General features: G+C 41.9%; 1 protein-coding gene and 1 pseudogene across 2 annotated transcripts in view; one reads left to right on the forward strand and one right to left on the reverse strand.

Annotated features, from left to right (window-relative positions):
- LOC141995979 (neurabin-1-like) overlaps positions 1–21,707 on the reverse strand; it is a 78,114-nt gene that overhangs the window by 5,782 nt on the left and 50,625 nt on the right. Inside the window, exon 16 of one of the 2 annotated variants that reach the window (XM_074967589.1) lies at positions 11,323–11,439. The exons of the other annotated variant lie outside the window; for it this stretch is intronic. Within the exon in view, the coding sequence (XP_074823690.1) occupies positions 11,323–11,439 (117 nt within the window). The remainder of the gene's footprint in view (positions 1–11,322; positions 11,440–21,707) is intronic. 2 annotated transcript variants of the gene reach the window in all.
- LOC141995768 (zinc finger and SCAN domain-containing protein 32-like) lies at positions 15,433–16,227 on the forward strand (annotated as a pseudogene).

Here is a 21,707-nt window from a genome sequence, read left to right on the forward strand (position 1 = left end):
AATGTAGCAATTCTATCATGCAAAATCAATTTACACAGAGTAATGAACTTGAGAGTTAAGTATCTTAATGAAAACGTTTTGATCTAAATTTAACTGGATTTAAAAAGTTTTAAAAATTGTATTTTTCCTTCTACAAAACTTAATATTTGTTTAAGGTCTTACGGGGCCTCATAACTTGTAGTCTGTTATGTTTTTTTAAATCCACGACATATAAAAGCATCACAGTAGCCAAGATGACAAAAATCATCACAAATGTAAGTAAGAAGAAAATTTGCAAGGCATTTTAGTTCTGTCTGAGAAGTTTATTTCTCATGGAAGTCTAAAACACTGACTTAAAACCCAGTGTACCCAAGTGCAAGCTTCCTCAATTAGTTAATATAGCACAATCCTGACATGTAACAATGTTGCTCCTCCTGTGCTGTGCCTAAAAAGAAACAAGTGACAATTGAGTCATATGCTGTGGCAATTTGGGAGAGTGCATAAACACCTATGAGACCACTCACTTTCCCTTGTGACCATCCCATGATTTTTAAATGTCCAGTTCTCAGTTAATAATATATGTTTAACATAAATAACTATGGTTATTACTAAATTTGGCATATTTCTCCAAAATCAGAAGACCTGTTTATTCTCTTACTTCATCCTGGCACACTAATATTTTATCTTTAGTTTCACAGGCTAGCCAGTAGGTTACCTGAGGAGTATCAGGACTTGTAGTATTCCATTGAACCTGTACCTCTGTAGGCATGCCTCCCTGGCGAGGTAACATTTACACTTTTTTTTTTTTTTTTTTGCTGCTGCTGCTGCCGCCAGCTCAGCTTTTCTGGCTGAGCTACAGCTGTTGCTAGATGCCAACTGGTAGCCTCAGTTGCTAGGACAGCCAACAGAGGCTGCTGCAGGGCTTGCTAGCTCCTACAAAGAGGCTGCTCCCTGCCTGTGAAAAGCCTGAGTGGTGTGGCCTGTGTTGGCAGGTGGAGCAGCAGCTGCCTGCTCCTTTCATTTTCTCACACTGGAGAAGGGGAGACAAAGGTGAATTAAGCATGGGGCTCAAGGGCAGAGACCCATGAGAATGTGCCTCCCTCCTGTCCAGACAACTGCAGGATGTACTGGACCATGGACAGGGAAGGTGTGTAGAGAAGGGTCTTTCCCATTACTAAGTAGTAAAAGGAAAGACAGCCCCGCATACTGTGTATTTATTGTACTTTTCAGATCCATCACAGCCCTTCTACTTTACCATATGTATTCTTGCAATGTATAGGATTTTCAGTTGTGTGTGTTCTCTTACTAACCTAGGGGAAGGCAAAACTATTTTTTCCTTAGCTTAGGGAGGGTCGCTATGACAAAGTTTGAGAACCCTTCTCTTGCTTTTACTGGAAACAATGAGGTCTTTGTCTATTCAGGACAAAGGAGTTTGTGCCTGCCTCCGCCCTAGTTAATATACTCAAGAGAGGCCTCACAATTGTTACAAAATATCTCAGTGAGGAAACAATCTTCCAAGCAATGTTGTCTGAAGTACTCCATGTAATGCCTGTATCTGGATAGAGACAGAGTGAAGTTTTCTACGTAAGATATCAGGCAGTAGAGTCCTGAAGTAGAGAGAGAAAATCCATTGTACACTGCTAATGGGCATGTAAGAGAATTTAAAAAAAACAAAACAAAAAAAAAACAGTTCTGAAAACAATATACTTATGTGTACCAGAGTTCAGGATTCCTTGATCTGATGCAGTAATGCAAAATATATATTAGTAGGACAGGAGCTCCAGATGTCCGTGGCACCAAGAGACTCAGAATAAAGTGTGTTTTTTTTTTTTTTTTTTAACTGCATCTCAGGTTCATGAGGATTAAACCTCTGATTGCAGTAAAGGCAACTAAAATTATCTGACAATTTACACTTTAAGATCTGTGAACTGAATGTATTATTCAAACAACGACATTTTCATATTTGATTGTAACGAACAATGAGTACAAACATGTTTATACAGAACAGCTATTGGGAATCCTAATTTTTGTGAACACAGCTTTTGCAGAGTGTGAACAAGTCTACTTGACACCGATTTTCCAGGACAATCTTGAATGTGTTCACCTGGGGGGGAAGAACCATCAGCACAAAGAACAGAGCTTGTTATACTACTCATTGCAAGTCCTATATAGGTCAAAAGCAACATTACTTTTAATCTCCATGCCATACTAGCAGCTGCTAGAGATACTCATAAGTCTTAATTCATACTTTCAACCCTTCAAGTTTGACCATGGCGTGAGAAGGTTCTGGAGAGTCCTGTTGTGGTCTCCTCAATAGAAGCAAGAAAACAAGACTAGATATGCTGCCAAAGCTAAAAAGTAAAGTAAAATATTATCCAAATATATTTAAAGTTATATAAAGTATATGAAATCTGGAGTTAAAGTTTACTTATCAGATTTATATTTTGTTTCTTTAATCTATGGTGCCTGTATTACAATCGTATTGTTGCCAGTCCAGAACATCAGTACTTAAAGGATGTATTACAGTTACATAAACAGGCCCAGATTCTCTGATACACTAAGTTTCCACTTGATGTAACAGGAGAAATCAGGTCCCTCAGGGAGTCTGTTACAGCTATCTGGCTCTCAGGGAGGATCTGTGCTGCTGGCCCTCAAGCTGTGCTAACCTACTCCTGCTGGCAACACTCCAAGGCACTGTGACCCACTCATATCCTCAGATACTCCTTCCTGACCCAGACCCTCCTACACTAGGGGTCACAGTGCAAAAACCAGGTACACCAGTTATGCCAGCTGAGAGCTCTCCCACACCAAGGGAATTCTCAGCTGGTCAGATCTAGCTGCTTTCCAGCCCCTTTGCATCTCTAGAATACCACAAGAGGGCCAGAATCTGGCTCATACTTTTTTCCTTTAATCCTATAAAAATGATGTATTAACATTACAGTATTATATTGCTTACTGATTTGCTTATTACATACAATAATTTGTAAAATCATCTTATTTACCCTCGAGACTTATTTTTTTATTCCTCCAAAACTCTTTGCCCTTTGATGCTGACAGGTCTTTTACTCTCCACCAGCTAAGATTATAATTTCTGACTCAAATTGGCAGACTCAGGCTGGTCTACACTAGAAAATTAGCTTGGCATAACTGCATTGCTCGGGGTGTGAAAAATCCACACCCAAAGCAGTGTAGTTAAACTGACCTAAGTCCCCATGTAGACAGATTTATAGGGTTCTTTGAACATGTATTATCTATATACCAGAGGAAGTAGGGTCAAAAAGTCAGCCTTTGCACTAAAACCGTCTAAAACACACCCCCACTCCCAAAAAAGGGCAGAGATTGCTGACCCTACACACATTTTTATTTTTCATTGCCACACAGGGAAAGCATGGGGGAGGATAGAAGAAGGAAAAAAATAGCTAAAGCTTCTTTAGAGAAAATTGAGGGGGTGGGGAAACAGCATGCTAGCCTTTTATAATTTAACAGATCTTATAATACAACAATGAATGTGAATGCGACTAAAAGAACCGAACTTCTCATGTGGGAAGGCTTAAAGAAGGGGGGGGGGGAAATTAATCAGTGTGTGCAGTGACTACTTCTTTTGAGATGTGTCCCCCATGGGCGCTCTAGTTCAGGTATGCGTATATCCCACACACCTTTGATCCGAGATTTTCATTAGCAGTGTCTGTTCAGTCCACACATGCAGTGTTGATATCCTCGTGTCCTGCACGAAGGCTGTATCAGGGAAGAGGTTTCCCACACCTTTAATGAATCTTACAGTTGTAGAGTGAGCAAACAGCAAGAACCCTCAATTGCAGAAAGAAAAGTTGTTAAGGTGGCCAAATGAACCTTAAGAGAACTTACTGATATTTTCTTTAATCGCAACAGATAATCCAGAACAAGCAGAAGCTAGGTGGATTCAGGAACAACTTTCCAGAGCTCACATCAGTTACTAAATCCCCACTTTTGAAGGTAAGCATTTCTGGTTGAATCTTTCCTATAATTTAGAAATATCTGCTGTAACTCTGCAGAACAGGCCAACTAATTCCTACAAAAGGAGGTAGAGAATTTTCAGATTGCAATGCAGCAGTCGACTGGCGTCCTGGGGGAGAAGCTGAGGAACAAGTGGAAGATTTATTGTTGGACAAAGACCTAGGTGAAACAGGCAAGGAAACTATGCCTATCTCGACCACATCCGGACTATTAGGACAACTCTGGCCTTGTCCTGTTAGATTTTGTTCACAATTCTGACATTAAAGCTGCCAGGGGAAACGCATAAAAGAGCTTCTTCGTCCTAAGGAGAAGGAAGGCACCTAACACCTCCACCCCTTAACAGATGATATTTCCTGTTCATAGCAGTGGTGAAGAGCTCCACCTCTGGGAATCCCCAATTCCCATTTGCAGTCCTGGGGGGGTGGAAACCTGCTGGGAGCATCGGCATTCCCATTTTGCCTGCCCAGGAGATATATTGCTGAAATTCTCAGGTGTTTTTTTTTTTTTTATGCACTAGTTTCATAACCTTATTGCTTTGGCACAGAGGGAAAGGGATCTCACTCCTCCATGCCGACTGATCTAAAACATGCAGGCCGCATGGTCTGTCATGAATCTGTCTGATGAGAGGCAAAAAATGGAGGCAGGCGTTTCTGACTGCTCTGAGCTCCAACAGGTTGATGTGGAGGATGGTTTATTGAGGTGACCCTCCGCCCTGTACCATGAGAGCATCAAAGTGTTATCTCTAGCCTAACAGAGATAATCTGTTGCTAGAGTTACCCTTGGCATAAGCTGAAGGAAGGGAACTTCCTTCCCTACACTGCAGTGGTCCTTCCACCAATCTAGGGAGTGCTTCACCTGTTGGAAGAACCGACACCCTTTTGTCCAGGCTATGTCCCTTTGGTGAGCCAAGTGATCTGAGCCATCCTGGAAACAATGAAAGAGTAATCTCACATATTCTGTCACAAAGGTGCAAGCCACCATGTGACCTAGAAGTTGAAGACAGTTTCTGACTGAAGTCTGAGGGCTCCCTTGAATCGTTCAGACAAGGCTTGACAGTGTCATGAATCTATTCATGAGAAGGAAGGACTTTGATACCAAAGAATCCAGGGATGCCCTATAAATCGTATGTTCTGTACAGGAGTCAGATTTTCTCAAATTCAGCTGAAGGCCCAAGTTCAAGAATAAAGAAAGTGCCCTCAGCATAGAAGCCAACACCTCTTGGTACAACTGACCCCTGAACAACCAATCATCAAGGTATGCAATACTATAATTGCCTGATAACACAGATAGGTGGTCACTACCAACTGAACCTTTGAGAACACTCCCTTTGCTGAGGAGGAGTACCCAGTACTGAAAATGGACCTGACCTATGACAAAAATGCAGGAATTTTCTGTGGGATGGATGTTTCTCTGTGTGGAAGTATGAAGGCTGAAAACCAAACCCCTGAATTTAGAGAAGGAATTATAGCAGTCAGAGTCACCATCTTGAACTTTTGAGACTTCATGAATTTGTGTAAGGAGTCTTAAATCCAAGATCGCTGTCCAACTTCCATTTTACTTTGACACAAGCAAGTACATTGAGTAGAAGCCCCTTCCCTTGTGCTGATCAGGGTCTGACTATCACCCCCAAGATGAAAAAGGGAGTTTATCTCCTGTGAGAGGGGTCCCTGAAGAGAGATAGGGAAGGTGAAGGAGGAGGAGGAGGAGGGAGGTAAAATGGATAATGTAGCTTGAGGATATTATTTCCAGTACCCATTTGTCCAAGGTGATTCACTCCCATGCTTGCCAGAAATGGAAAAGTTAGTCTCCAAATGGGCAGGGGGAGAGGCCAGCAAATAGTTGCAGCTGACATGCTAAAAGACGAAGTCTGCTGTGAACTTGCATCAAGTGGGTTAGTGGATCTTTCTCTGGAACCTATGCTCTTTCTTGGAAGTTCCATTAGTCTCTGAAACCCAGAGCTTTGCATCAGGCAGGATCTTTGGGACGACTGCTATCTACTGAATTTTCTTTTGTTTGCAGGAGTGTAGCTGCCCAATGAACATAATGAGGCCCTGGAAGCTGCAACAACTTGTCAGTATCCTCCATGAACAACTTCAGTCCATCGAACAGGAAATCCTTTACCATATTCAGGACTTCTCTGGGGAAACCAGACAACTGTAGCCAAGATGCCCTGTACATCATCACTGCCGTAGAAATGGAGTAGGCTACAGTATCTGCATCATCCAGAGCTGCCTGGAAGGATGTCCTCACCAGGAACTGTCCCTCATCAATGGTAGTTTGACATTATTCCCTTTGGTCTGGAGGAAGGTGTTGAATGAAAACTGAATTTTGCATAATTTGTGAAGTTATATTTAGCCATCAGTTCCTGTAATTCATGATGCAGAATTTTATGGTTGTAGATTAATAAGATTTCCTTCCTAAAAAGTCCAGGCACTTCAGGGCTGTCATATGAGGGGGAGACGGCTTATACCATTCGTTCACTGGTGTCTACCAGAGAGTTGGGTGGAGGGTGGGAAAATAGAAACTCAGAGTACTTGGTGGGAACATAGTACTTTATCGGCTCTCTCAAACACAGGTGTTACTGTGGCCAGGGTTTGCCAAATGGTTTTTGCAGGTTCCAGCAGAGCCTCATTGATAGGAAGGGCAACCCTGGATGGTGTTGTGGAGTGAACAATATCCAACAGCTTCTGTTGTGATTCTTTGATCTCCTTGAGAGGTATCTGTAGGGAGTCTTCCATATGTTTAAATGAGGTCTTGAAATCACTGACAATCACTGGCCAAAGGAGGAAGCGTCATTACCACCTCTTTGGGTGATGAGGATGAGACGGTAGTGTGAGGGGTTGCTTCTTCATATGCCCCTGCCTCCTAATCCTCAAACCTTTCCTCTTGTTGAGTGGTGTGATAGGAGAGGAGAAGCTTGACCCCATCATCCCAATGGGAGAGGGTTGAGGCGTTGGAGAACTGTTGACAATAAGATATCCAGGGGTCCCAATATGGCCATTGAGCACCATATCTGGTGGGGCAGGCAACCAAGGTTGTTTACACCAAGAATGATGAGTTCCCTAGAAATCCTCTCTGTCTCTTTGAGAAAGAGGTTCCTATGTGGGTACACAGGAGAACCTTGGACAGAGATCAGCGATACTGAAGGGAGATCTCCATCTCTCTTCATCCTCTAATTGGGGAACTCCAACTGAAAAAGGAGGTGAATCAAAGAGGTATATGGGTCCATGACAGAGTGATTCTCGGTACTGATGGAGACTCTGGTTCCATAAGTCCTTTGGGTACTTAAAAAGCCTTGCAGTACTGAGCAGAATTGTGGTAACCATTGTTGTACCAAAGGCATGGTATGCCCATCCCTGCAGGATGGTACTGAGAGTTTCACATGCTTTGCAGAAGGCGCTGACGTAGATGGAAACTTAGTCATACATGGTACTGAAGAACCCAACAGGGGTACTGGAAGAGGAGTTAAGTCCAGTGGTACTGGTCTTAGGTATTTGTTCTGGCCATTTCTGCTAAGCGGTACCGGGTTCTTCTCAGAGACATGCTTACCCTCAGAGGTATGTGATTTTCCCCCTTGTCTTTATCGGAGAAGATATTCATCTCTATAGTAATGACTCTCAAGGTTGAAGAAGCTGTTCACCTGCTCAGAGAATGAGGTCATTCTGAGGTACACTCCTTAATAGGAGAGTTAAAGAACCTCTTTTGGGGACCTTTAGGGAAGGTCTCTGAAGCTTTCCCTTTTCTGGGGGAGTACTGCACCGAGCTTGAAGAGGTGCTAGATACCCCCAGAGATTGATGTACTGCGGGGAGGAGAGGGTGTTGTTCTGACCTGGGTCTGAAGTGGGACAAAATGACTGCTTTACCATTAACAGCCACAGCTGGATTTCCTGGTCTTTTAGAGGCCTGGATTTGAGGGCTAAACAGAAGTGCAATGTGCAGCTTCCCTAGGCAGCAAATGCACTTGGAGTGTCTGTTGTTGACCAGAATGACCTCTAACCAAGGCAGTGTTTAAACCCCGGTGAACTGGGCATAACCCTTTCAGGGACAAGCTCCCTGGAGTAAACAAAACAAATCTGTTAAATAACCAGTTGAACTAACTACAAACTAACAAACTCACTAACTAAAAGTAAAATAAATTAAGCTAGACCAAAGTAAGCAAGTAACTGAGACACGCCCAATGCAGATACACTAAGTTCTGTCTCAGACCGAGGCAGCTGAGAAGGAACTGAGGGCGATTTGCCTACAAGCCTGATATAGCCTTGGTCTGGAGCATGAGGATCTTAACAGTGCATGAACAGGCTGAAGGAACACGGCTAATGAAAAATCTCCAAACAAAGGCTCGTGGGGCACATGCATACCTGGCCACTGACCAAAAGAAGAATCTAAATTAGTTTAAGATATTACCAAAATTCCAACACTCTCCCCAATTTGACATACTGTTGCTATGACAAACTCTGACCTCGGCATACAGTATACTGCCTTAGATTCTGCTCAGTTAAAGCAATTTAAAACATAGCTTCAAGTAAATATTTTTTCCCTTGCAAGTGTTGCATCACAAGAATTGGTTTTTTTTTTTAAACTAACTGGGCTCACAAACAACACAGAAGTGCCTCAGCTGATTGCTCCCCAACCAGTCACTAAATGCTAGCCCAGTTTTCCTCTATCTTCACTGCGGGAAATGGCTTAAAGCATGGCCGGACTTTTCTTTTTATGAAAACTGAAAAGCAGCAAAAAGAGAAAGTGTCAGGGTGAGCAAATGCCCTTTTAAAAAAAACAACCAAACAAAAAAAAAAAAACCCCCAGCTACAGGTATGTTAATTTTTAACATTTAAGGATCGCTAACTGACCCTCTCCTTTTCATAGGCTGAAGTGCTGTCCCTGGCTGTTTGTACATCAGCAGGAGTGAAGCCAGTCACAGGAGCTATTGCTGGGAAAGCAGCTCGTGCTTGCAGAAAAAGATGACTGCCGATTCAAAGAACAGGATCCAAGAGAGTTGTGGAGAGTGGAGATAAGGGAGAGCAACTTTTCTCACCCCAAAGTATCTGGGCAATATTGGGAGTGACTGAGGATAAGACCCTGCAGTGCCCAAAGAGTGTAAGGAGATGGTGAGACACCAGCAAAAGATCAAAAGGTTCCCAAGAGGGGAAGAGGGGAGCACCTACATGCTGGGTGGTAACCAGTTCACTAGCAAGCCACTTGGGAAGCTCAATATGCAGGAATTGGCTTCACTGCAACTAGCCTGCAGAACTCCCCAAAAGCACTCCTCTTCATTCAGTTCTCTATATTTTTGAGAGAGTATTCTTGTGTTCTACCCTACCCTCAACTGCAATAGAGGGAGGAGTCATAGGGTCAACTCCTTTCTCCAGCCAACTCACGCACCTTTAGGAGGTATTTCATCCCCAGACTGTTCCAGACTTTTAAAGGGCATGGAAGAGGTGTGTACTGGTGTTTCTCTCTTTTCCAGCAGCTTTTTGAAGTAGAAGTTTGTTCCTCTGAAGGCAGGGGATGCTCTTGCGGCTAATTCCACCTCTGGTGATGATATATGAAACTACCAAGCAAGGCGCGACTTCTACCTGTGAAGGCAGTGCTAAGTCCAAGGCTCTAGATATCCAAAATTAATCTTTAAGAATGACCAAGATTGGCCATTTACATAACCTGACCCTCACTTATACCAGAACTAATCATAATGAGTGGAAACAAACACTGCTTACTTTTTACCATGTAAAGTCATAATTCAGGAACAATTTTAATCTTTCTACTATGCATTTGCAGCTGCTGAGCAACACTTTTTTTTTTTTAAACAATTATTGTACAAGTCATAGCACAGTTTATGACAGGTGCCAGTTTAACAGCCTCAAACTAACTACCAATTTTTCTGAAGTTGGAAAGCTGCAAGTACAGGTAAAATACCTCTCTCCTTGAAATAACTGTCTTCACGCACAAAAAAGTGGCACACTCAGTATTTCGGAGTACAAATTTTCTTGGGATAGCACAAGGATATTTAAGATAATTGCTAAAAAAACTGCCGTTTAAAGATAACTTTCCCTTGTTGACATACAAAGCTCATACAAATATCAAGCAAACAAGTAACAATACTGGTACCATGAAACAGTACAAACTAGTACAATCTGTGTTCATACAGACAACTATTGCTGGAAGTCTAAAACTGAGAATTACTAAAAACTGCATTTGAAACTTAACGATCAAATACTCAAGAAAATATTGGGCTTCGTAACAATTTTAAAACAAATCTGCATTACTTGACACTTTTAGCAGCATGACTTCCATCCACTAGCCTCAAAAGAGCACAGTGCTTTACAGTGGTATGTACTAAGATTCCCTTGAGTTTTGATTAGAAATATGACCATTCCCCGTAAAAAAACCCATCAGAAATTATTCCAGTCCTGAAACTTGTGACCAATTAAGATATATTTTTAGACACCATGTAATTTTGTGCTAATGGACACAAACTTGTAGCATCATGCATAAAAGTCTATCTTTTTAGATAATAAATATCAGAATATATTTTAGCACTTTACCAAAATTTGGTTTAAGTTAATTATCTAATAGCATCAGATCATTCAGGACCTGCTGTTAAAAATTTTCTTCAAACATTATCACTATCAGTTTAGCAGGCTTGAAGGCACTATAACTCACATCTGAAAGATGACTGAAGTATAGTTTTTGCAAGTGCTTCCGTTCTTTTATGGTTTGTTCTATAAAACATAATGACTAATTCCTTTAAACAGATATACTTTTTAAAAAGTATAAAAGACCAGATAAAGTCGAAGATTTCAGCTGAAGGCAAAGAAGGTTAGCGTTTTGCCAGAAAAAGAACTCTGACTTTTAAATAGATTAAATGCTTTTAATAGATAAAATATATCTAAATAGTTTGGTATCTTATACATGAAAAATAAATTTAAACATACACTGGTGTGAGGCAAGTTGAAAAATGCTGCAAATTTCATTCACTTACTCAAATTTTTGCTTTTGCCTATCTTTGAAATTCATAATTGTAATTTATTGTACAGTATTACTACCAATTAAAGCTATATTTGACTATAAATTGTGAAGCAAAGGCTAAAATTCCTCCTTAGCTTTAGGCCACAAAAGCGTATGCCCAAATAAATTTGTTAGTCTCTAAGGTGCCACAAGGACTCATTGTTTTTCCCCCCTTACAATCTGAGTCCTTAGTTAAGTAACTATTTCAGTATTAAAGATTATGATAAAAAATATTAAGATACTGTGATAACTATCTAGTTTCATACAAAACAAAGCCTATTATATTAATAGACAGTCTGTAGTACGAATGGTAACATCAACAAGACATATACACACTTTGAAACTCACCTCATTTGAAGAGAAGGTTAAAGTGTGTGAACGCCCTGACAGATTTGGTTCTGTCACTAACCCTGACAGATCACAACTTGGCCTGCTATGGTATGAATCATCTATGACAATTCTACTCTGCAAACAAGTGAAAATAATGTTTTATTAACTGAACCCTTGGAACAGTAGATCACAAGGAGACATTCTAGTACCCTTGATACTTCGTAAAAAGAAATTAAACATGAGTTATCTATAAATTTTAGATCTACCATGTATGAAATATGTTCACTTCATCAGGAGTCTTGACTTGTTTTTGCTGAACTCCCAAATTAACAAATATTATAGCAGCATTGAAGCCATTTTGGAAGTACTGCCACTTTATGCAGCAAGTCAGTCATGTTAAAGTTAAATAGAGTTGAGCCAGGTCAGTACTTGGAAAGGATATTTCAAAGGCACATCCAGGTCATGCAGTAAGTGGTTAGAAATTCAGCTGGTGGAATTTGTATGGAACTAAAGACACAGCATGGTATTATTGGACACTGAATATACTGTCTTTTGAATGACACAATGCTAAAATCCCAACCACAACAGTAACCCCTTGGCCTTGGGGAAATATCTACTCTTGTAATTATATTTAAATTCCGCCTGAAGTTTTAATAATCTTGTCTTTAACTGTTGTGTGGTAATGCTACATACTTAAACAGTATCCTCATTTCATCCTGGAAGTGGCTGCATTTCCACAGTGGATAAAGTGATCAATGCATAGTTAGGTCTGTAAAGTACATTGGACTGCAAAGTACTACATAATTGTATAATATCAGCAGGAGGAACTTAAGAGGAGATATAGCTGCACTGTTCTGGTATTTTTTAAGAAATTAACTCCATTAAGACAAGATGCGTCAAGTCTTCTATTTATAAACCAGTTTTAGCCAAGATGGCTATACATAGTAGGAGCCCTATTTTTGTACTGAGCTGAACTGAACACTACATTTTAGAATGCAAGTTAAATAATTTTTCAGGCATCTTCACAACAAATGCTTTGTCTGTCTTAATGTGGTAACATTTACAGTAGCCACTCCACTGGATAATCTACAGATAAGTTAATACATTCTTCTAATTATCTCCCAAATAGTAAATTGTGGTGAACATATTTTTAAGTACTTGCCATAAGTGACTACACCTACTATACTATTATTCAATATTTCTGACTATACATTGTTACTCAAGTAAATTTCAGGTTTAAAACAACATACATTTTTATATTTAGCAAATGTTTAATCTTCATTCTGTTAAACTTTTAACCTACTTAAATCAGTTACTACATTTAGTATGTGCTTAGTCAGGAAAGCATTTTCATTTATAGGTCTTGGCAAGGAGCTGAGAATTAGAGCGTTCTGGGTTCAAATTTAGCTGCAGCCACTAACCGACACCTTGGACAAGTCACCTGACCTCTTCTTTTGACTCAGTCACCTTAGCTGTAAAGTTAAGATAAAACGAAAGGCCTCACAAAAAACAGATATTGTCACTGACAAACTTTTCAGAATAAGCCACAGGATAAACTCATTCTGAACAAAGAAGATCCTAAAAGAACAGGTTTTTAGGATCTGTAATTAAGCCCCTAATTACAATCTTTTATGTTTATCTTGCTGAAATAGAATTCACTGAGGCATGTGATCAAATGAAGTTAGTCTTACACTTTAAAAGTGCTTTTAATTACAAAAGCAAAGTAAGAGCTGCACATGCAGGACTAAATTTTGCTCCCAAATACATACCTGCTAGTCCACTGGAGATGTGTGCGCTTGTGGAGGGCAGCAATGATCTCCATAGTATATTACTGTATATATTTAACAGCATCTCTTCTACTCTGATTACTGCAACCTCCACCACTTTGGTCAGTGCAAAATGCTTTTGTCAAGAACACAGGTCTGATACTTGCTTTGACCAAGACACTTTTTTTTTTTTTTTTTTTTTAAATCTCACCACAGGTCCTTCTTTGTGTTATCAAATTAAGACTCCTTTGTTTTCAAAGCCTCTCCTCAGTCAATTCTAATTGGTAGGGCTGTCATGCAATAACCATACACTTATAATTAATGTCTTATGCCACAGACTAAACTAAACTGATTTGTAAAGACATTTTTCTTAATTTCTTTTCTTTATGGTGTCATTGGACTAAGTTAAGGTTGTTTGGGTCCTTTACATATATATTTCCACACTTGACTTAATGGATTTTTTAAGTTTAACTTTAACTCTGAATATCCAGAGTTTATAATGCCTATTTTGGGAATAATTACTTCATCCTTGTGTTGTATTTTATCTGATATTACTGATATGTACTCTAACCTTAATTAACATAGTTCTCTCTCTCTCTCTCTCTCACTGGGATTCTCCTACCATTTTCTTTCTTTTGGGGGGGTGCAGAGGAGGATGGGATGTATTTTAAATCTGTACATGCCTCTTAATAGGGTTTGCTCTTAGTATCAGCCCAGATCTCTGGTTTTACTAGTTACTTTAGATTTTAGGGTCTGTTGTAGCCTTCCAAATACATAAAATGTTATCTGTAATTCTACAATCTGATTACTCCTTTTACCAAGTCACAAAGCAATTCCAACCAGACTATTTGGGAGTCTCTCTCCCTCTCTCTCCAAGACAGCAACATCATCCCCAGTAGCATCTTCCTTACCTTCCTAGTAAGATTAAATAGAGACCTAAGGAAGGGCCACATTTTAGACAAACTATTAATAGGGGGAGAGATAGGAGTGACAGCAGAATATCAGAAAGAAAACAGATCCAATAAGGTTTCCCTCTCTACTAGTTGTAGCTGCTTCTTGTCACTTAATTTATAGGCAACTTCCTGTTCAGGATTTATAAGTGAGGGTGCAGAATGCTATCCATAGTATCATCAATTAAGAATTAGTACAGTGGTGCACAGCATTGACGGAAGAGTCTCTGTAGTGCAACTTTCAGCCATGTTAGTCTGTATTCACAAAAAGAAAAGGAGTACTAGTGGCACCTTAGAGACTAACCAATTTATTTGAGCATAAGCTTTCGTGAGCTACAGCTCACTTCATCAGATGCATAAAGTGGAAAATACAGTGAGGAGATTTATACACACACAGACCATGAAAAAATACACATTGTAAGGAGAGTGATCACTTAAGATGAGCTATTAACAGCTCCCCAACCTGAAGCAAATACTCACCAGCAACCACACAACAGAACCACTAACCCAGGAACCTATCCTTGCAACAAAGCTTGTTGCCAGCTGTGCCCACATATCTATTCAGGGGACACCATCATAGGGCCTAATCACATCAGCCACACTATCAGAGGCTCGTTCACCTGCACATCCACCAATGTGATATATGCCATCATGTGCCAGCAATGCCCCTCTGCCATGTACATTGGTCAAACTGGACAGTCTCTAGGTAAAAGAATAAATGAACACAAATCAGATGTCAAGAATTATAACATTCATAAACCAGTCGGAGAACACTTCAATCTCTCTGGTCACTCGATTTCTGATCTAAAAGTGACTATTCTTCAACAAAAAAACTTTGAAAACAGACTCCAATGAGAGACTGCTGAATTGGAATTAATTTGCAAATTGGATACAATTAACTTAGGCTTGAATAGAGACTGGGAGTAGTTGAGTCATTATACAAAGTAAAACGATTTCCCCTTGTTTATTCCTACCCCCTATTCCCCCCCGCCCCCACTGTTCCTCAGACGTTCTTGTTAACTCCTGGAAATGTGCTGGAAATGGCCCACCTTGATTATCACTTCAAAAGGTTCTCTCTCCCCCCACCCCACTCTCCTGCTGGTAATAGCTCATCTTAAGTGATCACTCTCCTTACAATGTGTATGGTAAACATCCATTCTTGCATGGTCTGTGTATATATAAATCTACTCACTGTATTTTCCACTTTATGCATCCGATGAAGTGAGCTGTAGCTCACGAAAGCTTATGCTCAAATAAATTGGTTAGTCTAGGCCCTGGTCTACACTAGGACTTTAGGTCGAATTTAGCAGCGTTAAATCGATGTAAACCTGCACCCGTCCACACGATGAAGCCCTTTATTTCAACTTAAAGGGCTCTTACAATCCATTTCCTTACTCCACCCCTGACAAGTGGATTAGCACTTAAAATCGGCCTTGCCGGGTCGAATTTGGGGTACTGTGGACACAATTCGACGGTATTGGCCTCCGGGAGCTACCCCAGAGTACTCCATTGTGACCGCTCTGGACAGCACTCTCAACTCAGATGCACTGGCCAGGTAGACAGGAAAAGAACCGCGAACTTTTGAATCTCATTTCCTGTTTGGCCAGCGTGGCAAGCTGCAGGTGACCATGCAGAGCTCATCAGCAGAGAATCGCAAAAGAGCTCCAGCATGGACTGAACGGGAGGTACGGGATCTGATCGCTGTATGGGGAGAGGAATCCGTGCTATCAGAACTCCGTTCCAGTTTTCGAAATGCCAAAACATTTGTCAAAATCTCCCAGGGCATGAAGGACAGAGGCCATAACAGGGACCTGAAGCAGTGCCACATGAAACTTAAGGAGCTGAGGCAAGCCTACCAGAAAACCAGAGAGGCGAACGGCCGCTCCGGGTCAGAGCCCCAAACATGCCGCTTCTATGATTAGCTGCATGCCATTTTAGGGGGTTCAGCCACCACTACCCCAGCCGTGTTGTTTGACTCCTTCAATGGAGATGGAGGCAACACGAAAGCAGGTTTTGGGGACGAAGAAGATGATGATGATGAGGAGGTTGTAGATAGCTCACAGCAAGCAAGCGGAGAAACTGGTTTTCCCAACACCCAGGAACTGTTTCTCACCCTGGACCTGGAGCCAGTACCCCCCGAACCCACCCAAGGCTGCCTCCTGGACCCAGCAGGCGGAGAAGGGACCTCCGGTGAGTATACCTTTTAAAATACTATACATGGTTTAAAAGCAAGCATGTGAAAGGATTAATTTGCCCTGGCATTCGCGGCTCTCCTGGATGTACTCCCAAAGCCTTTGCAAAAGGTTTCTGGGGAGGGCAGCCTTATTGCGTCCACCATGATAGGACACTTTACCACTCCAGGCCAGTAACACGTACTCGGGAATCATTGTACAACAAAGCATTGCAGTGTATGTTTGCTGGCGTTCAAACAACATCCGTTCTTTATCTCTCTGTGTTATCCTCAGGAGAGTGAGATATCATTCATGGTCACCTGGTTGAAATAGGGTGCTTTTCTTAAGGGAACACTCAGAGGTGCCCGTTCCTGCTGGGCTGCTTGCCTGTGGCTGAACAGAAATGTTCCCCGCTGTTAGCCACGGGGAGGGTTGAGGGGGTAGCCACGCGGTGGGGGAAGGCAAAATGCGACCTTGTAACGAAAGCACATGTGCTATGTATGTAATGTTAACAGCAAGGTTTACCCTGAAAGAGAGTGTAGCCACTGTTTTATAAAATGTGTCTTTTTAAAGACCGCTGTCCCTTTTTTTTTCTCCACCAGCTGCATGTGTTTCAATGATCACAGGATCTTCTCCTTCCCAGAGGCTAGTGAAGATTAGAAAGAAAAAAAAACACACTCGTGATGAAATGTTCTCTGAGCTCATGCTGTCCTCCCACACTGACATAGCACAGACGAATGCGTGGAGGCAAATAATGTCAGAGTGCAGGAAAGCACAAAATGACCGGGAGGAGAGGTGCCGGGCTGAAGACAGGGCTGAAGCTCAAATGTGGCAGCAGCATGATGAGAGGAGGCAGGATTCAATGCTGAGGCTGCTGGAGGATCAAACCAGTATGCTCCAGTGTATGGTTGAGCTGCAGCAAAGGCAGCTGGAGCACAGACTGCCACTACAGCCCCTGTGTAACCAACCGCCCTCCTCCCCAAGTTCCATAGCCTCCACACCCAGACGCCCAAGAACGCGGTGGGGGGGCCTCCGGCCAACCAACCACTCCACCACAGAGGATTGCCCAAAAAACAGAAGGCTGGCATTCAATAAATTTTAAAGTTGTAAACTTTTAAAGTGCTGTGTGGCATTTTCCTTCCCTCCTCCACCACCCCTCCTGGGCTACCTTGGTAGTCATCCCCCTATTTGTGTGATGAATGAATAAAGAATGCATGAATGTGAAGCAACAATGACTTTATTGCCTCTGCAAGCGGTGATCGAAGGGAGGAGGGGAGGGTGGTTAGCTTACAGAGAAGTAGAGTGAACCAAGGGGCGGGGGGTTTCATCAAGGAGAAACAAACAGAACTTTCACACCGTAGCCTGGCAGTCATGAAACTGGTTTTCAAAGCTTCTCTGATGCGTACCGCGCCCTCCTGTGCTCTTCTAACCGCCCTGGTGTCTGGCTGCCCGTAACCAGCAGCCAGGCGATTTGCCTCAACCTCCCACCCCACCATAAACGTCTCCCCCTTACTCTCACAGATATTGTGGAGCGCACAGTAAGCAGTAATAACAGTGGGATTATTGGTTTCGCTGAGGTCTAAGCGAGTCAGTAAACTGCACCAGCACGCTTTTAAACATCCAAATGCACATTCTACCACCATTCTGCACTTGCTCAGCCTGTAGTTGAACAGCTCCTGACTACTGTCCAGGCTGCCTGTGTACGGCTTCATGAGCCATGGCATTAAGGGGTAGGCTGGGTCCCCAAGGATAACTGTAGGCATTTCAACATCCCCAACAGTTATTTTCTGGTCTGGGAATAAAGTCCCTTCCTGCAGCTTCTGAAACAGACCAGAGTTCCTGAAGATGCGAGCGTCATGTACCTTTCCCAGCCATCCCACGTTGATGTTGGCGAAACGTCCCTTGTGATCCACCAGTGCTTGCAGCACTATTGAAAAGTACCCCTTGCGGTTTATGTACTCGGCGGCTTGGTGCTCCGGTGCCAAGATAGGGATATGGGTTCCGTCTATGGCCCCACCACAGTTAGGGAATCCCATTGCAGCAAAGCCATCCACTATGACCTGCACATTTCCCAGGGTCACTACCCTTGATATCAGCAGATCTTTGATTGCTTGGGCTACTTGCATCACAGCAGCCCCCACAGTAGATTTGCCCACTCCAAATTGATTCCCAACTGACCGGTAGCTGTCTGGCGTTGCAAGCTTCCACAGGGCTATCGCTACTCGCTTCTCAACTGTGAGGGCTGCTCTCATCTTGGTATTCATGCGCTTCAGGGCAGGGGAAAGCAAGTCACAAAGTTCCATGAAAGTGCCCTTACGCATGCGAAAGTTTCGCAGCCACTGGGAATCGTCCCAGACCTGCAACACTATGCGGTTCCACCAGTCTGTGCTTGTTTCCCGAGCCCAGAATCGGCGTTCCACAGCATGAACCTGCCCCATTAGCACCATGATGCATGCATTGGCAGGGCCCATGCTTTCAGAAAAATCTGTGTCCATGTCCTGATCACTCACATGACCCCCCTGACGTCGCCTCCTCGCCCGGTATCGCTCTGCCAGGTTCTGGTGCTGCATATACTGCTGGATAATGCGCGTGGAGTTTAATGTGCTCCTAATTGCCAAAGCGAGCTGAGAGGCCTCCATGCTTGTCTTGGTATAGCGTCCGCACAGAAAAAAGGCGCGGAATGATTGTCTGCCGTTACTCTGACGGAGGGAGGGGCGACTGACGACATGGCTTACAGGGTTGGCTTACAGGGAATTAAAATCAACAAAGGGGGTGGCTTTACATCAATGAGTATTTCAGGCAGGACTTCACGGAGGGTTCCCATAAGAAATGGTGCACCTAAGTAATTGTTCTTATTGGAACAAGCAGGTTGGTCTGGCCTCTGATTGATACATGGCTAGATTTACCTCGCTGCACCTTCTCTGTGAGTGACTGCAGTGTGACCTAGAGGAATGAGTCCCCTAGACGGGGGAGGAGGGGAAAGCAAATGAGTACAAAACAAATCTGGTCTATTTCTTGTTTTGATCCACTCCATCTATCTTTTACATCTTTGGCTGGTAGCAGACAGTGCAGAAGGACTGCAAGCCATCCACATCTCATGGCTGCTCGGCAGAAGACGGTGCAGTAGGACTGCTAGCCATCCTCATCTCTTGCCTGCCTGGCAGAAGATGGTACAGTAGGACTGCTAGCAATCCGTATCGCCTGCCTGCTCACCATAAGATGGTTCAATAGGACTGACTGCAGGACTAAAGAGAATGACCTGGTCAAGTCACTCCAAATTTAGTCCCTGCGCCCATGTCTGCCCAGGCGCTCCTGGCCGACGTGGCCAGGAACACCTCGGACATGACGATGACGGCTACCAGTCATACTGTACCGTCTGCTGCCACAAGGCAATGGGTTGATGCTGCTGTGTAGCAATGCAGTACCACGTCTGCCAGCACCCAGGAGACATATGGTGACGGTTACCTGAGCGGGCTCCATGCTTGCCGTGGTATGGCGTCTGCACAGGTAACTCAGGAAAAAAGGCACAAAACGATTGTCTGCCCTTGCTTTCACGGAAGGAGGGAGGGAACGGGGGCCTGACGATATGTACCCACAACCATCCGCGACAATGTTTTAGCCCCATCAGGCATTGGGATCTCAACCCAGAATTCCAATGGGCAGCGGAGACTGCGGGAACTGTGGGATAGCTACCCACAGTGCAACACTCCGGAAGTCGACTCTAGCCTCGGTACTGTGGAAGCACTCCACCGAGTTAATGCACTTAATGCACTTAGAGCATTTTCTGTGGGGACACACACTCGAATATATAAAACCGATGTCTAAAAAAACGACTTCTATAAATTCGACCTAATTTCGTAGTGTAGACATATCCTAAGGTGCCACTAGTACTCCTCTTCTGTTTGTGAATACAGACTAACACGGCTGCTACTCTGAACAGTGTATAGTAGTTAATTAATACATTATTTTTTGTAGGGCTGTCAATTCATTGTAGTTAATGCATGCGATTAATGCAAAACAAATTAGATTAAAAATAGCTGAGATTAATTGCAGTTTTAATTGAACTGTTAAACAATAATAGAATGCCAATTTAAATTATAAATATTTTTGGATGTTTTTCTACATTTTCAAATATGTTGATATCCGTTACAACACAGAATATAAAGTGTACAGTGCTCATTTAATATTATTTTTATTACAAATATTTGCACTGAAAAAAGATGAACAAAAGAAATAGTATTTTTCAATTCACCTCATACAGGTCCACTCAGTCCTACTTCTTGTTCAGCCAATCACTAAAACAAACAAGTTAGTTTACTTTTATGTGAGATAATGCTGCCTGTGTCTTATTTATAATGTTGCCTGAAAGTGAGCATAGGGATCTAAATGGCAGTGTTGTAGAGGGTGTTGCAAGGTATTTACGTGCCAGATAAGCTAAACATGCATATCCCCTTTCATGCTTTCGCTTGTAGGTTCTAAAGTTTTACATTTTTTAAGTGCAGTTATGTAAAAAAAATAAAAATCTACCTTTGTAAGTTGCACTTTCATGATAATGTGATTGCACTACAGTACTTGTATAAGCAACTGAAAAAGAATTTTTTACAGTGCAAACATTTGTAATACAAATTATAATATAAAGTGAGCACTGTACACTTGTATTCTGTGTTGTAACTTACATCAATATATTTGAAAATGTAGAAAACATCTAAAATATGTATAATAAATTTAAATTGTTATTCTATTATAGTTTAACAGTGCAAATAAAACTGCGATTAATCATGACTTTTTTAATCTTGTGATTAATTGTGATTTTTAAAAATCATTTGACAGCCCCAATTAATTGTCTCATAGCTGCATCCATGGCTCTAATCAGATCAAGGTTCCTTTGTGCTGGGTTCTGTATAAACACTTGACTCCGTATATTTTAATACTTGATTACCTGCAAATGCTTTACGTGAATATTAATATGTTCACAGGAAAAAGGAGGAAAATTCTAAGTAAACAATAAATTTCACTAAAAGTTTATACCTCATTAGGAAAACTATCCTTCCTGCATAAATTCTCAGGAAAAAAAAATTCTGCAAGAACTCTGGAGTGGTGTAAATGATCTCATTTCACATTTGTTCCATAAAAATTAAGGAATTTAGTAAGATGATAATATATAAATATATGACACTACAATGTTTTTCATAGCAATAAAGTATTGTTTGGTAATGTGTGGAATATTTGTGTGCCTGGCTAGAAGCTTAGGAAGCAGTGCAAAAATATCTAAAAGTTACAGCAAACACTATATAAGTTAATTATCTAAAAAATTACCTATGTGAATGGTATATACACACTGTGGGCTCTACCACAGGAAAGGACTGTAAGTAAAGTAGTATTAGGAACAACAACACTGAGTAACTTGTCAATGTCAAAGGGCAAACTACCGAACAGACAGTTGAAGCATGCTGGCAGGACAGTGTAGGAAAGTTTGTACTACTGATGCTGTTGCTACGCCTGAGAATACAATACTT

This window comes from Natator depressus, chromosome 11 (genome assembly GCF_965152275.1).
Source record: "Natator depressus isolate rNatDep1 chromosome 11, rNatDep2.hap1, whole genome shotgun sequence".
Classification (NCBI taxonomy): Eukaryota; Metazoa; Chordata; order Testudines; family Cheloniidae; genus Natator; species Natator depressus.